Source organism: Lagopus leucura, unplaced genomic scaffold (assembly GCF_019238085.1).
Source record: "Lagopus leucura isolate 7727_CA_CO unplaced genomic scaffold, USGS_WTPT01 Super-Scaffold_100015, whole genome shotgun sequence".
In the NCBI taxonomy this organism is placed as follows: domain Eukaryota; kingdom Metazoa; phylum Chordata; class Aves; order Galliformes; family Phasianidae; genus Lagopus; species Lagopus leucura.
Window position 1 is genome coordinate 3,213,051 of NW_024962269.1, and position 13,496 is coordinate 3,226,546.

General features: G+C 37.9%; 1 protein-coding gene across 6 annotated transcripts in view; it reads right to left on the reverse strand.

Annotated features, from left to right (window-relative positions):
• Window positions 1-13,496, reverse strand: part of FAM189A1 (family with sequence similarity 189 member A1) — a 168,265-nt gene that overhangs the window by 69,161 nt on the left and 85,608 nt on the right. For all 6 annotated transcript variants that reach the window (XR_006179849.1, XR_006179848.1, XR_006179847.1 and 3 more), the window contains exons 6-10: window positions 11,064-11,224; window positions 10,310-10,445; window positions 4,992-5,067; window positions 3,596-4,189; window positions 410-481 (exon numbers count right to left, since the gene is read on the reverse strand). Coding sequence is in view for 2 of the 6 variants with exons in the window: in XM_042875937.1 (XP_042731871.1) it covers window positions 410-481; window positions 3,596-4,189; window positions 4,992-5,067; window positions 10,310-10,445; window positions 11,064-11,224 (1,039 nt within the window). In the remaining 4 variants the exon portion in view is untranslated. The remainder of the gene's footprint in view (window positions 1-409; window positions 482-3,595; window positions 4,190-4,991; window positions 5,068-10,309; window positions 10,446-11,063; window positions 11,225-13,496) is intronic.

Consider the following 13,496-nt stretch of genomic DNA (forward strand, 5'->3'; position numbering starts at 1 on the left):
AAGAAATAGAGATAGCAAAAACACTAAGCTAAAATGCTTCAGTCACAGCACTCGTGATTTGTGATCAAAGTCTGCTTCCAAAAAACTGCAACTAACTCTGTAACAGAATGAGAAAATTTTGCATGCACACCTCATGCTTGGGTGTGGGAACAATCAATTTTCCCTTTTCACAGTCTGCTGTGACACAAACCCAATCACTACATTCAGTACAAAAACAGCACTCTGTCAGTAGGTGGGCTCTATGAACGCGTGTAAATACGATTCCATCGGAGCTGTACATTGTGCATGTACTGAGCAGTTGTTAAAGTGACTTTTACCTCACATTTCCTTGATCTTATTGTCTATATCACAAGCTTATCTAATTACTTTTTTAAAAAGAAATCCACCTGCTTTAGAAAACTGATCTCACCTGTTTCTAATGTGGCTGAAGATCCTGCATCTTGATGCTGTCTACATATAGGACTCCAGGCACAACGATCACCTGTAAACAAAGAGCCAAAAAGAGCACAATCAAGCCCTGTTATCTGTTGAAAGCAAGGAAAAAATACATTTGGATCTTTCCTCGTTACCTTTCCTGAATGAATCTACTCAGATGAAATACTACTTGCAAACAGTCCGTTCATGAAGAGAAGCTACTATGTACTGAAATGTCCTTTCAGTTATTAAACACAGACAGAAAAATACAGTTCCACGCTTGATGGTTTTCTCTCTTATGCAGCTCACATCCAACGTATTTCGGGCCTAGGTACTGAAGTTACAGAAGGCTCAGTGATTTCTAGGGGCAGAATTCAGACCACACTGTATTTTCTTGGTGAACATAGTTTATCTTTAAAATAAAATAAACAAATAATGGAGAAACAGGAAAGATGAACCTTTTTTTTTCCCTATAAAAATAGTCTTTTGTTCAGATTTTTTTTTTAAATGAATATATTTTCATTCTTTGAAGAACAACAAATGCTATCCACCACAGATTAAACTGATGGGTAGGCTGACCACTATGGTTACTGCTGATCCAATTAATAACAAATGGTTACAGAGCATCTGAACACAGCTCTAAACACAGTTGCCCTCTAATGAGAGTGTTTCTCTGTTGCTAGCACAGATCAATGACCACAGGATCACAATACACATCAGCACAGTCTTTGCGATCTCAAGCTTGTGACAATCAAGATGAAGTAAACTCTCCCATTTACATCTGTTTTCAGAACTGAGAACTATTTTAGACTTCTTAGCATAATAGAAGAGGTTTCCTTCCATTTCTTCTGGAAAAGCCTGTCATGAAAAGCTGGCATAATCCTCCCTGGCAGAGAGAGCAATTCAACAAAGGCAAACATGCTACGAACACAGAGAAGTGGTGAGCAATTAAGACACTATTACATCTTTCGTTTTCCTTCCCACTGCACTGGAGTCATACAGATGGTTGTGAAACAGAGCACCAACTCAGCATGCACAGTAGGTGTACGCTTTCTTTTAGCCTCTCCTGACTCATACCATCACACATCTAAGCCTGCAAACTACCTTAAGTGTGCTCCAAATCTTCCATGTCTGTCAGTGTTACTGGTGCCATACATTCACTGCTGCACAGGCTTTATCTTGCCAAAACTGCAATATTACATAATGTATGGCCCACAGAATTATAAGCATTTATTATACGTATCTACGTATTTAAAATCAAGCACAGAAGTATCAGAAGTATTACTAAGCATTTCAAAATTTTGAAATTAGAATCCATAGAGCAGCAGTCAGTCGTGAAAAATCTGGAAGCTGCCACAAGCAGCTGGTATGTGGTAAATTGTGCCTCTTCTATCTGAGTGATTTCCAAATGATGGACAACAAAAGGTAAAGTGAGGAAGGTGAGCAAAGTAGTGAAAAGTTTCAGACAAAAATTTTGGTAAATCCTACTATGCCAAAAATATTAATGAAATAAAGATGCAAATCAAATCTAAACTCAAATGCCTCTCAAACATTTCATATTAAGGCATCTTCCACACACAGAGCAGCAACTAGGCCAACACAGACATGCAAGTTACTCCCATAATCCCCCTTTGCCACATGCGTATCAATATTTCTAGAATCATCTCTGCATTGTTATTAAAATCTTTGCTAAACCCAGTTAAATCTCTGTAATGTTAAACTCTTATTCTCAGCTCATACAGGACTAGAAACTTGGAATCAAAGTAATTCCCATAAGGGTTAATTAAATAATGCCACTCCTCCAGAAGAGATGATGGATGTATTTAGGACATGTAAAAATAAAGGCAGAGCATCTGTTATGGCAGGTGTCCCAGAAGTCAGCTAGAGCACATAGATATGGCTGCCTACATTAATGTCTCTGTCAAACACTGCTCAAAGAGCATATGGAGCACAATATGGAAAACTTGCAGAGTGTAATCTAGAAGAGAAAGAGCTGTTCTTCTTGCGTTTGGCCCAGCAGAAAGGATTCTGAAATTCCTACTTGCTGTCTGCACAACAGCTTCATAGAACCTATATATCCTAGCAGATTAAGTTTCATAAAATAAGCACTGACTTCTAGATTAAAGATTTACATTTCCTTGACAGCATGCTGAGGCCAGATTTCTAAAGGTAGTTCAGTCAATTACTGAACTAGGTATGAGGTCTCTGAAGTTCATAGGAAAAGAATAATGATGCAGAAAAAACCATAACAGAATCAACACTTCTACATAAAACCAGCTATATCAGCATTTTGTGTACTTTTTTTTTTGAGGTAGTCAGTCCTTCCCTTAGATGCCTTAGAAAACCCAGTGAATGCTTCTGTATCAGCACAACCTGCCTAACAGCTTACAAAGCCTTCATCTTTGCTTTCAAATCACTTCTCCATGTTAACCTCTCCAAACAGCTTATATCCCTTCATAAAACCTGTACTTCTCAAATGCCACTTCCACATTCCTGTTATTGTTTGATCAAACCACTCCCCACTAAATCAAACACATATTTTCCATTAACAAGCAGATTTTTATGAAGATACAGTGTTCAGCCAATAATTCCTCTCTTCTCCCTTACTTGTCTAAAAGGAGACTCTTAACAGATGCTTATTTTCAACAGTCACAAGCTCTTCTTCTCTTTCATCACCTTGCTGTATGCCTCATTTCTCCTTTCCTACTCTAAAACCTTTCACAATACAGTCCAATATAGTCACATTGTGACTGCATCTGCAATGCAACCATCCATGTCAGTGTCACCTTCAGGAAACACAGCCTGCTGCATTAAGAGCACGACAGCTCAATTAATCATTTCCCAAATAGACCACAGCAACTGTTCAACCACTTGGTTTAGTTTCTCAGTATAGCAGAAACAGAGCGGTGGAAGAATCTACTCAGGAGATGGCTTTCTGACAAGTGCAGAAAGGCTAGGACCTTTTTTCACAAGTCAGAAAATCCAAAATTAACGTCACTGTCGCTTTTTACCACTTCCGTTCTTAAAAAACTTCAAATCTAGAAGCTGTGCACGGAGTTAAATTCCCCACAGGTAAGTCAACACAGGAAATTGTTTCCAATAACTTCCAGCAGCACCAATTGCATAAATCCAACACCCCTCACTTGTTGCACACTCCATGGCCTCGTTGTACCACACGTACCTTCTAGATAAGACGAACATGATACAGGATCACTGGTTGATCGGACAATATTTGAAATGCGGTGTTCTGTAACATGATGCTGCTGGACAGTACTCTCAGAACTGCGTGCATATGATGAAGTATTTGCAGGCCCAAAACAGGGAGCGGTGTGGGAAGGGACAGAAGGCTGGCTAAAGACCCCACAGCAGATTTTCATTTGTTTCAAATGTGACGAGACACTGCCTTCTTGAGCAGTACTCTGCAGTTCTCTTTCTGAGGGGTTGAAATTCTCTGAGGAACAGTCTGAGGATCTGCCGTGGGCAGAGTTTTCATTTTCCTGTCCTTGAGACTTGTCCATAGAGATTCTGCTGTGCAAACTGACATCCTCATCAGGAAAACCTTCTGAGCGAGTTCTATGGAACCTGCAGCGGGTGCTGCAGTCCAGACTGTTGCAGCTCTGGCCTGTAGCCCCTTTGCAGTTTGTACAGGAGGGAGAAAAATCTGAAGAACGGAGAGATCCTTGAACTTCCAGCGAACAAAGATCGTCAGAGGAGCAGCTGTGGTCTGGGATTTCAGCAGTTTCAGAGGTTATCAATGAGGTGCTCTCAACAGAAACTGCAAAAGAGGAGAGTCAGAAAAAAATAAAGGCTTCAAACGCCATCCTCCCCCCAATTTCATCATACAGATGTTACAGATGAAAAGGTCCTCTTGTCCAAGTACGTATTTGGCTCTGCATTATTCCCAAATTTGTGACATCTACATTATAATTTTAATGTTATATTAAAAACGTGTCATGTGCACTACTCAAGCTACAGTAGTTGACTGGATCACTTCTATTTGTGATTGGTCCCCCAATTTTTTTTTTTTTTTTTAACATAACGACATTATTCTTTTTCAACATATTCTATTTAGCTGAGACAGAGTTTGAAATGCCCTCCACATCAACCAACACATTAAGGAGACCTCTTTTAGAAACTCTTAAACCTGCTCTGTGCCGCTACTCATCTACGTCATTCACACCTATTCGTCAGGCAGTTTCTTGTCCTGGCCTCTAGAAGCCATGCAGGAGGAAGCTACGTGGACAATCCGATTGGCAGCCCTTGCTGCTGACAACGAGAAGCAAACTGCTGGTTATGTGCATGATTCTTCAAAAAGAAATGACAGTTGTTGCATCTGCTTCAGAGGCTTTAATCAAAGTGAGTACATTTCCAGGGTAGCTATAAAGCACACTTTGTTAAAAATGACTCCTCTTTGATTTCCTCTGTGTTTCCACCCGTATCTGTTTATGGCCAGGAAAAGGTTCTTCCATGAATAAGCTGGAAGCAAACCCTTCTTTCTCCACTGGGAATGGCAGAAGAGAAGGAAAAGTCCACTCAGAAATTCAGTGCTCTCTCTCTTTCAATAATGCTATGATTACCTTGTGTGCTGAAGCCCAGGGTCGCATTCCTCTCACCCAAGCTTGATTCAGATACTTGCTGATCAGTACCAGTGACCTAAATGAAAGTTGTTTAATGAAACAGCACATCAATCTGCAGCTTATCAAAATGAAGTACAGTGCTAATAATCTGAACAATACATCTGGCAGCATGAAATAACTACCTGTTGCTATTCAGATTGATATATTTTACGATGTCTTTGTGTCAGGAACCAACCCAGTGCAAAAGAACACACATGAAGCAATTTTTCACTCTTCTGGAGTCTACAGCTAAATTCATCTCGAATACAAACACAGCTGCGGTTGCAGGCCCACATTACCAAACAAGTGTTTGTACTGCTAAAAACTAATGCTGCTATTAGGAACAAACTGAATACTGTGCATTTTTCCATATTATGTTTTTTTTCCCCACACATCACACAGCATTGTATCACTCTAAAACAGGACGGCGAATAACAATCAATGATAAAAACGAACATAGGAGATTTATTTTTCTCTAATTATTTTACAAGATGTTAACATCCAACGTATTTCTAAGCGCTCTAACAACACAACCAAATTTGGCAAGGTAGGCTGCTCTCCAGCCTATCAGAGATTGCTTTTAGAGTCATCTTTTTCCTAAAGAACAGATCTAAGTGGGTAACTTCCCTTCACTTACGAGAGTTATGAGAAGAAAACCCAGAACTGGCCCTGCTGATCCATAAACTCGATCCACAGACAACTAAAATTTAGAAAATTTTCTTTCTACTGATTTTAACAGAACCTTGCTGCCAACCTCTTTAGATTTTCAGCAGTTCTTTGTGATCATGATTGGTATTCGGAAAAGAAAAAAGGTTCCAATAAACAGCTCGTAACTACATATGAAAAATACCCAAAGACAAAGAAAATGTGACTGAGACATTGATAATCATCTTCAGTAGAAAGCATCTAATCTACTTCTGTAAGGCCATAATTAACTAGTAAAAGCTCATTACTGATGATTACAGACTTAAGAAATAACCATCAATCGCTTCTTTGAAAACCTTTTAGTCAAGAGCTTCATTTGTATCTAGCCTTCTCAAAAATTGAATGTGACACTATCACTGAACCTATTAAGAAAAGAGCTTCCAAGGCACACGTCAGTGTAGATCAATGCATATACACACCTAAATTACTGTGCCCACTCTTTTTATGTATGTATCCATACCTTACTATGATCAAGTGGTCAAAAAAAATACTTTCCAAATACAATTTAAAAAACAGCTTCTAAGAGTTTGCAAATATAATTTTTTTAGAAAGTACCAGAAACTTTTTACCTCACCACTACATGGACAGGGGACTTGGAAACAAAGAACACCAACATTAGTCATGTTTTTAAAAATATGCTTGCAGATTTTTTTTTTATTTCTTTATGGAAGCAAATTTTTACATGGTAAAAAAAAAATCTGTGGTGTCATTTTAAGTTGCAGACCACTTCTGGGAACTCACAGCAGAAGTGTTCTCCCCACTGCCTCAATCCAGCACAACAGTTTCATGTACGCAGAGTCTATTATTTTTTCACTGTAGTGGCATTTTTTTAGAAACGTTCTGCTGCTTGTGCTGAAGTAACAGCCTTTCATCAACTAGGAGATTTGCAATAATTTCTATCCCCCCTCTACTCAGTTCAGGTGAGGCTGCACCTCAAGTATTGTGTTCAGTTTTGGGCCCCTCACTTCAAGAAAGAGGCCTTGGAGCGTGTCCAGGGAAGGGAAACAAAGTGGTGAGAGGTCTGGAGCACAAATCCTATGAGGAGCGGCTGAGGGAGCTGGGATCGTTCAGTCTGGAGAACAGGAGGCTCAGAGGAGACCTCATGGCGTTCTGCAACTTCCTGAAGGAAGGCTGTGATGAGGAGGGGTTTGGCCTTTTCTCCCAGGCAACAAACAGGATCTGAGGAAATGGCCGCAAGTTGTACCAGAGGAGGTTTAGGTTGGACGTAAGGAAGAATAAGGACATAAGGTTTAGGTTGGACATAAGGAACAACTTTTTCTCTCAGCGAATGGTCAGGCACTGGAATGGCTGCCCAGGGAGGTGATGGAGTTGCCGTCCCTGGCAGTGTTCAAGAGGCATCTGGATGAGGAGCTATGAGATATGGGTTAGTTTGTGGTAGCAGTGGTGATGAGAAGACGGTTGGATTGGATGATCTTACAGGTCGTTTCCAACCTTGTGATTCTGTGATTCTAAGTTTACTGTCAAAAAATGGAAATTGTAGCTTTATTTTCAGATCACAAAATGCAAGAGCAACTTTACAGAAGAAAATGCAAGCTTGTGAAAAGAATGTTAAGTTTGGGAAATGTTTTGTCTAAAGCAAGAAATGCTCTTTGGTGCTGGACAAAATTTGATCAGAATATAAATATATTTAATTTCTCTAACTAGATTTCTGATGAAATAATTTTTGTTTGCTAGGTTGTGTCATAAATTCTTAATCACTGAACAAATAATATTGCACACAAGAATTTAATGAGGTTTAACAAAGCTAAGTGTGACGGGTTGCATGTGTGGGATGAGGCAATCTCAAGTACAAGGACAGGCTGGGAAAAGAATTCATTGAGAGCAGTTCAGCAGAGAAGGACTTGGGGGTCCTGACTTGACGACAAGCTGAACACAAGCCAGCAGTGTGCTTCTATAGCCCAGAAGGCCAATGATATCCTGGGCTGCATCAAAAGAGAAGTGATAGCAGGGAGAGAAAGGGGACTGTCTTTAGTGATGATGATTTTTAAGACTCCCTCCAACTAAGACATTCTATGAGTCTATGCTAATACCTGCTGAGTAGCTGTGCTGAAATGTTTACTGATCTTCTACACTGTCAGTCACATAGCAGATGCAGTGACATTGTCTAGCACCTTCAACCTATAAAATCAGTTGTGCAAGGTTGAGGTTTTGGCATATCTCTACTAGAGAAAAAGAACTATCTGTAGCTTTGATCTACTAAATCTAAAATAACTCCTATTTACACTTCATATGCATTCTGAATTGATTAATCTTCTTGCTTGAGCAAAGGAGAATCACGGTTTTAACTGTAGGAGGTAACAGTGGCTAATTTTAGTTAGGTCACAGTTGCATACAGATGGCAGGTGGGCTTACACAGTTTCCTGCACTGCCTAGAGTAACAAAGATCAACTTGCACATCCTCAGACATAATGGCTGGCAAATTGTCACTAAGTTAACAACAGAAAAAAAGTGAGAAAAAACATTCTCTAAACAAATCTGTACGGCCTATAATCTAGTAAAGCTTACAAAATAGTCACTGGTATAATTTGTCCAGGACCTTAATCTGTCTGTTCTTTACTACAGCCTCATCAATTCCTCCCATGGAAAATTGTTTGGAAAGCTTTTTTTTCATGGTCATAAAACCAGAATTCCTAATCAGTACAGATGACAACAGCAATTTTTGTTTAGATTCAACTGGTTAAATTAGCATTGACATTTATTGTGCATGAAATGCATGAGTACTGAATCTAATTTGATAGAATTTAATAAAACTCTAGGGAGTTCAATCCATCTAAAAACAAACAAAATCTATTGCTTGATGACCAGTGAGAGATTAATAATTATTGTCGCATAATGGCTCCCAGAAGCACTTCTGTAGCTAAAGCTCTGCTATGATTACCATTGCAAAGTCTGCCTAAGGGATTTACAAATCTAGTTATTTCAGTTCAGTTTGTCCTGTGGCTCGATGTATACTAGATGGGAACATTTGTACCACATAAGCACTTAGGACTACATTTGATTCGTCTTGAAGACCTAAACTGTCTTAGACTCTGGCTCTATTCCTTCATTTACAGATTGATTGGGACGCTGTCTGCAAAAAATGTCAGAACTTATGTCATCAAGAAAAGCATACAAATACAAAGTTGCTGCACAGGCTTTAGTTAGTAATGCCAATGTATTTCACTCTTATACTCAGCTCCTGTTCTTACTTTGCTCCTACAAGCCTTCCTAACCAGCCACGACCAGGCATGAGTACACTTACTGTGTATTTACCACCACTTAGAAATTTAAAATCACCAGACCTTACCATTGTGTGACAAACACTTCTGGAACTCAGGTAGCCTCAGATGAATAGGTGAGGTATTGACATGGACCCCAGACACCAAAAAATAGAAGTTCATACGCCTTCACATCAAATCTAGTGCTCTCCTATAGCAAGAGCATGACTTTGCTACTTCAAATTAGTTCATTCTACTTTTGTCACATGCTAAAGTTATTGTGCTATTGGATGTTGAAGCGCATGCAAAGTGGATCTCAATTACAAAAGTGCCCAAAGCAATTTCATGCTCAAGTACAGACCCTTCTTTAAACTTTAGTGAGCACCACATATGCTCACTAAGCATATTTTCACATATACAATTCTTCTCTTCCCCTCAATTCATCTGTAATCCATTACCATTTCTGTAAATTTTTAAAATTAATTTCTGAAAAACATCAGCTCCTCCAGGACTTGCAGGTTCCTCTGACTAACTCAAAGTCAAAACAATGGAATACTGGTAAAACACATTTTAGCCTTGGAAACTCCAATTTTGCTGTTCAGCAAAAATCTTGAAAGCAGCTTAAATAGGTTCATTTCATGTAAGCTTGTATATTTTAACAGACAGTGGAGGGCACGATAGAACGAAAGAAATGGAGAAGTTGTCAGAAACTGCTTTGTCAGTAAAAGCAGCAGCAAAATTAGGCGTATCTAGAGCTTTTAAAATTGTACTCTGGTCAGGGACTGTGCAAATAAACATTTTTTTCCTCAGACACTTTGTGAATAGTTCTACTAATATTTTGCATGTAACTGTGTTGGTTTTCTTTGCTGTTGTTTGTTTGTTTTTGTGCTTTTTATTGTGGTGGGTTTCCCCAGTGTGAAAAAATCACTAGCAACTTCTTCAATTACATACTTAGGGGAAACGCCACTGATGTCCAATAATCAACATCAAGATTGTTTGACTCCTCGAGTTTTTAGTGAATTCTGCCATAAATTAGAGTTTATAAAAGCAAATATAATTACACAGAAGGCCATTCTAGACTATTCAATTATGACAAGTCACTTGAAAGAAAATTTTGCTCAAATTAGCTTTGGTTGCATCTAAATATATTACGATTCTAGTTTCACTAGAGCTGACACTGTATAGCAAAACACAAGGCAAAACATATAATGCATTTGTCTGAAATCCAATAGATCCTTTCTCATAGTTCCAATAAAGCTGTTATATACTCTAAGGAGTATTTAGATCATTTTCACTGATATTTCACACCATGAAAATCTGGAGACTATGTAGTAAATTCCCTTCAGCTTGCCTTACCTGACTGGCAGGTGTTTCTCCAATCACTGCCTCATAAGGAGGTGGCAGCTCAGTTGGATACAGCATTCCTGGGCTGTTAATTGTGACTTCATATAAAGCACTGAATGGAGAATGAGGAAATTCCAAATGGAGACTTCTGCTTAAAAACACAAACAAGGAAACTTAACTATTAGGAAATTACATTAGATCTATTTGGCATACTAATATCTGTACCACAATGACGTAGAGCTTTCTCTGAGTTCAAAGCTAATACAGTACAAAGAATCAACTGAAGCAATTTATAAGACAGCCAAAACAAAACCTTCATTCACCTCCTAGCATTAAAAACTGTTTCATTTTGGATACCAGCCATCTGTCCTAGTCCATTTCTGTTACTAATGCCTTTCATTACTCCACAATAAAGCACATACAGAGCAATATTTCCTACGAAAATTAAATCTCACATTCAACCTCAAGTGTACAATGTTAACTGTAAAAGGATTACCTATAAGCTCATTTTCCTTTAAGTTATCCTTGACTGTTTATTGTTATCCTTGTCTTTGCTAAGTTCAATCACTTCCGTATCACAACAGTGCTTTAACAAAAATATTTCCACGTGTGTTCTAACAAGTTTGCAAAATATGTACATAATCTCTCAGGAAAAGCAGCAGCTAATGTAAGTGAAAGGCATTACATTCCTTCATATTTTTTTAAGAAGTTTCATAGTCTGTAGCTAAGAACTATGGAATAATTAACTACAGGAAAGAAGAATCACCTCTGTGCCTCTACCACAGGTGTGCAGGTATATTCTGGTGGGTAGTAGGGTGGAGGTGGTATTGGTGGGATGAACTCATCAAAATCCAAAGTCTGATGCAGAACTGTCCCATGTGGAGTCATGCAGTCTGCATTGGCAGAATGTGGCCGCTGCGGCAGAAACTGAAAATGAATAGGTAAAGTTCCTTCAGATGGTAGGAAAATAAAGCCATTTCCAATAGTAAGAACTGCAATGAAAGGTCAATTTTAGCACCAACCAATACCCTATTTCATGAATATCCATACACAAATGGTAGACACTTCTGGAAGCAAAAAAGTATATGTAAGATCTGCAAGGACTGAGAGTCAAATTACTAAAACATAAAGCAAGGTTATATCAAAGACAAAGATATATCTACCTCAAAGCCAATTATTCCTATGGTGGAAAGCACAGGTATTTCAATTTAAATAACATTTCAAGAACCAATCCTACCTTGTAGTACAATTTTATTGTTACACTACGCAGCCAGCTGTATTTTAATAATCAACAATAAATAGAACTAGTAAAATAACTATTTGCATAGTTTTGCTTCTAATCTGAAAAGCCTTGTTCTTAAGACAATACCAAACAAACCTTCAAATAAAACAAACTAGAAATTCATGGTTATATATTTATTTGATTTTGACTATGGCCACTCTGTTTTTCACTAAAAAAAGCAGCAGTTAGAACTGTTCTTTATTATACTTATAAAAGATTCTTAATAAACATTTATAGTTTGGTGATATAGACAGTGCACACATGCTAAATAAAGGTTCAAAATACTGGTATGAACATAAGCAAAACATTTATTCTACCTGAACATCTGAAAACTAGAAAAAGAACGACAACATAATGAATGATGAGAAGTGATAACACTGTGAAGTACTGTCAGTGTTTGTGATAAGAAACAAATCAGCTTCTAGCATGGCAGTGATATCAAGACCTTTCTGAGACTGACAGTAGGAAGTTTAAAAAAACCCTCTATCAAAGTCTTAAACTACTTCAAGATCAAATACAGACCATTCTGCAGATCACATGGAACCCAGAGGCCTTGGCCTGGCTTTATACGGTTGCCATGGAGAAAGGGGGATTTACAATAAAAATGATAGATTTCTTCCTTCTTCAGACAAGATGCTCTTTTTGCTGTCATGCCACTATTTTGTATCAGTAGGTAACCTGGTCTTCAACTCCTGCCTTTTAAAATCGGCGAGGTAAGAAAATTGGCTAGAGGCTCATTTCTCTTTTAACACTGAAATTTGTGAACTGCTGTCTCATTACATTATTACTATTTTTCAGATAAATGAAAAAGCACTTTTGTAAAAATGACAATACTAATGCTTCAGAGATCCCATAAAGAGTGATTTATTTCATTTTTAATGTCAGTTTCACATTTTTTGAACTTTTTCAGAACAATTCTCATTATCAGTTATTCTTAATACTACTGTACAAGTGATGTTGGTCCTTGGTATTTAGAAGGCTGGGCTACATCTTACTTCCATCAAACACGATCTCTGCATGTTGCTTCAAAGGTTGTATCTTTAATAATGCAACAAAACAGAGAGCTGGAAAGGACCTATTTCAATTGCTTGGGAAAATGAACTAGTAGCTGCTTAGTAATTCGACCTCTAGAGGCATTTTCACAATTAGTAAATCAAGAATTTCCTCTACAGAACACTTTATGTCCAATAACCAACGACTCAGACATCGTATTCTACTAATGTTACAGCAATAAGAGACATCTACTTCATTCACTCCTCCATTATTATAACATGTCTAATGCTTTTAAACCCATGAGATGTGACACTGTTGTTTTGAGTATCACCAGACACTTCTACAGGTTTCTCATACAGACTAAAGAAAAATTTTATAGTAATTCAGTTTAAATTCACCTGGTCTTTCTACGTCTATTTCCCAAACTCTGACATTCCATTAACTGATGAACACCAAACCTATGTGATGTGATCATCAGTTTGTTATCACATAAACACATAACACTGAAGAATCTGATAGGAAGAAAGGAAACAAAGATAAAGATGAAATACTGATCTACTGCCAGCAAAAAAAAACCAAAAGCAAAACAAAAACCCTTAAAAGTCTCTTCCAGAAAATAAAAAAAGACTACTTAATGACCTAAATCTTAGAAAAATTTATCACAATGAAGACATCTCTATATATTTAGGCTTGCATTTTGTACCTTATTTGGTCTCAACAAATTCAGGATGATAGTAATTTTCCTACAGGAGTTGATGATTTGGATAGTCTTTTATAGTCATGACACTAAGCAATTTTCTTTTATAACTGTTACTGTCTCCCACAGGCCATTTACATACACTGCCAGGAAAATAAAGGTTTGGCTTCCACTAGGAAAGAGGTAGCTCCATCTCTTCAGTTATCAAGTTCCCTGAAGCTCACTTA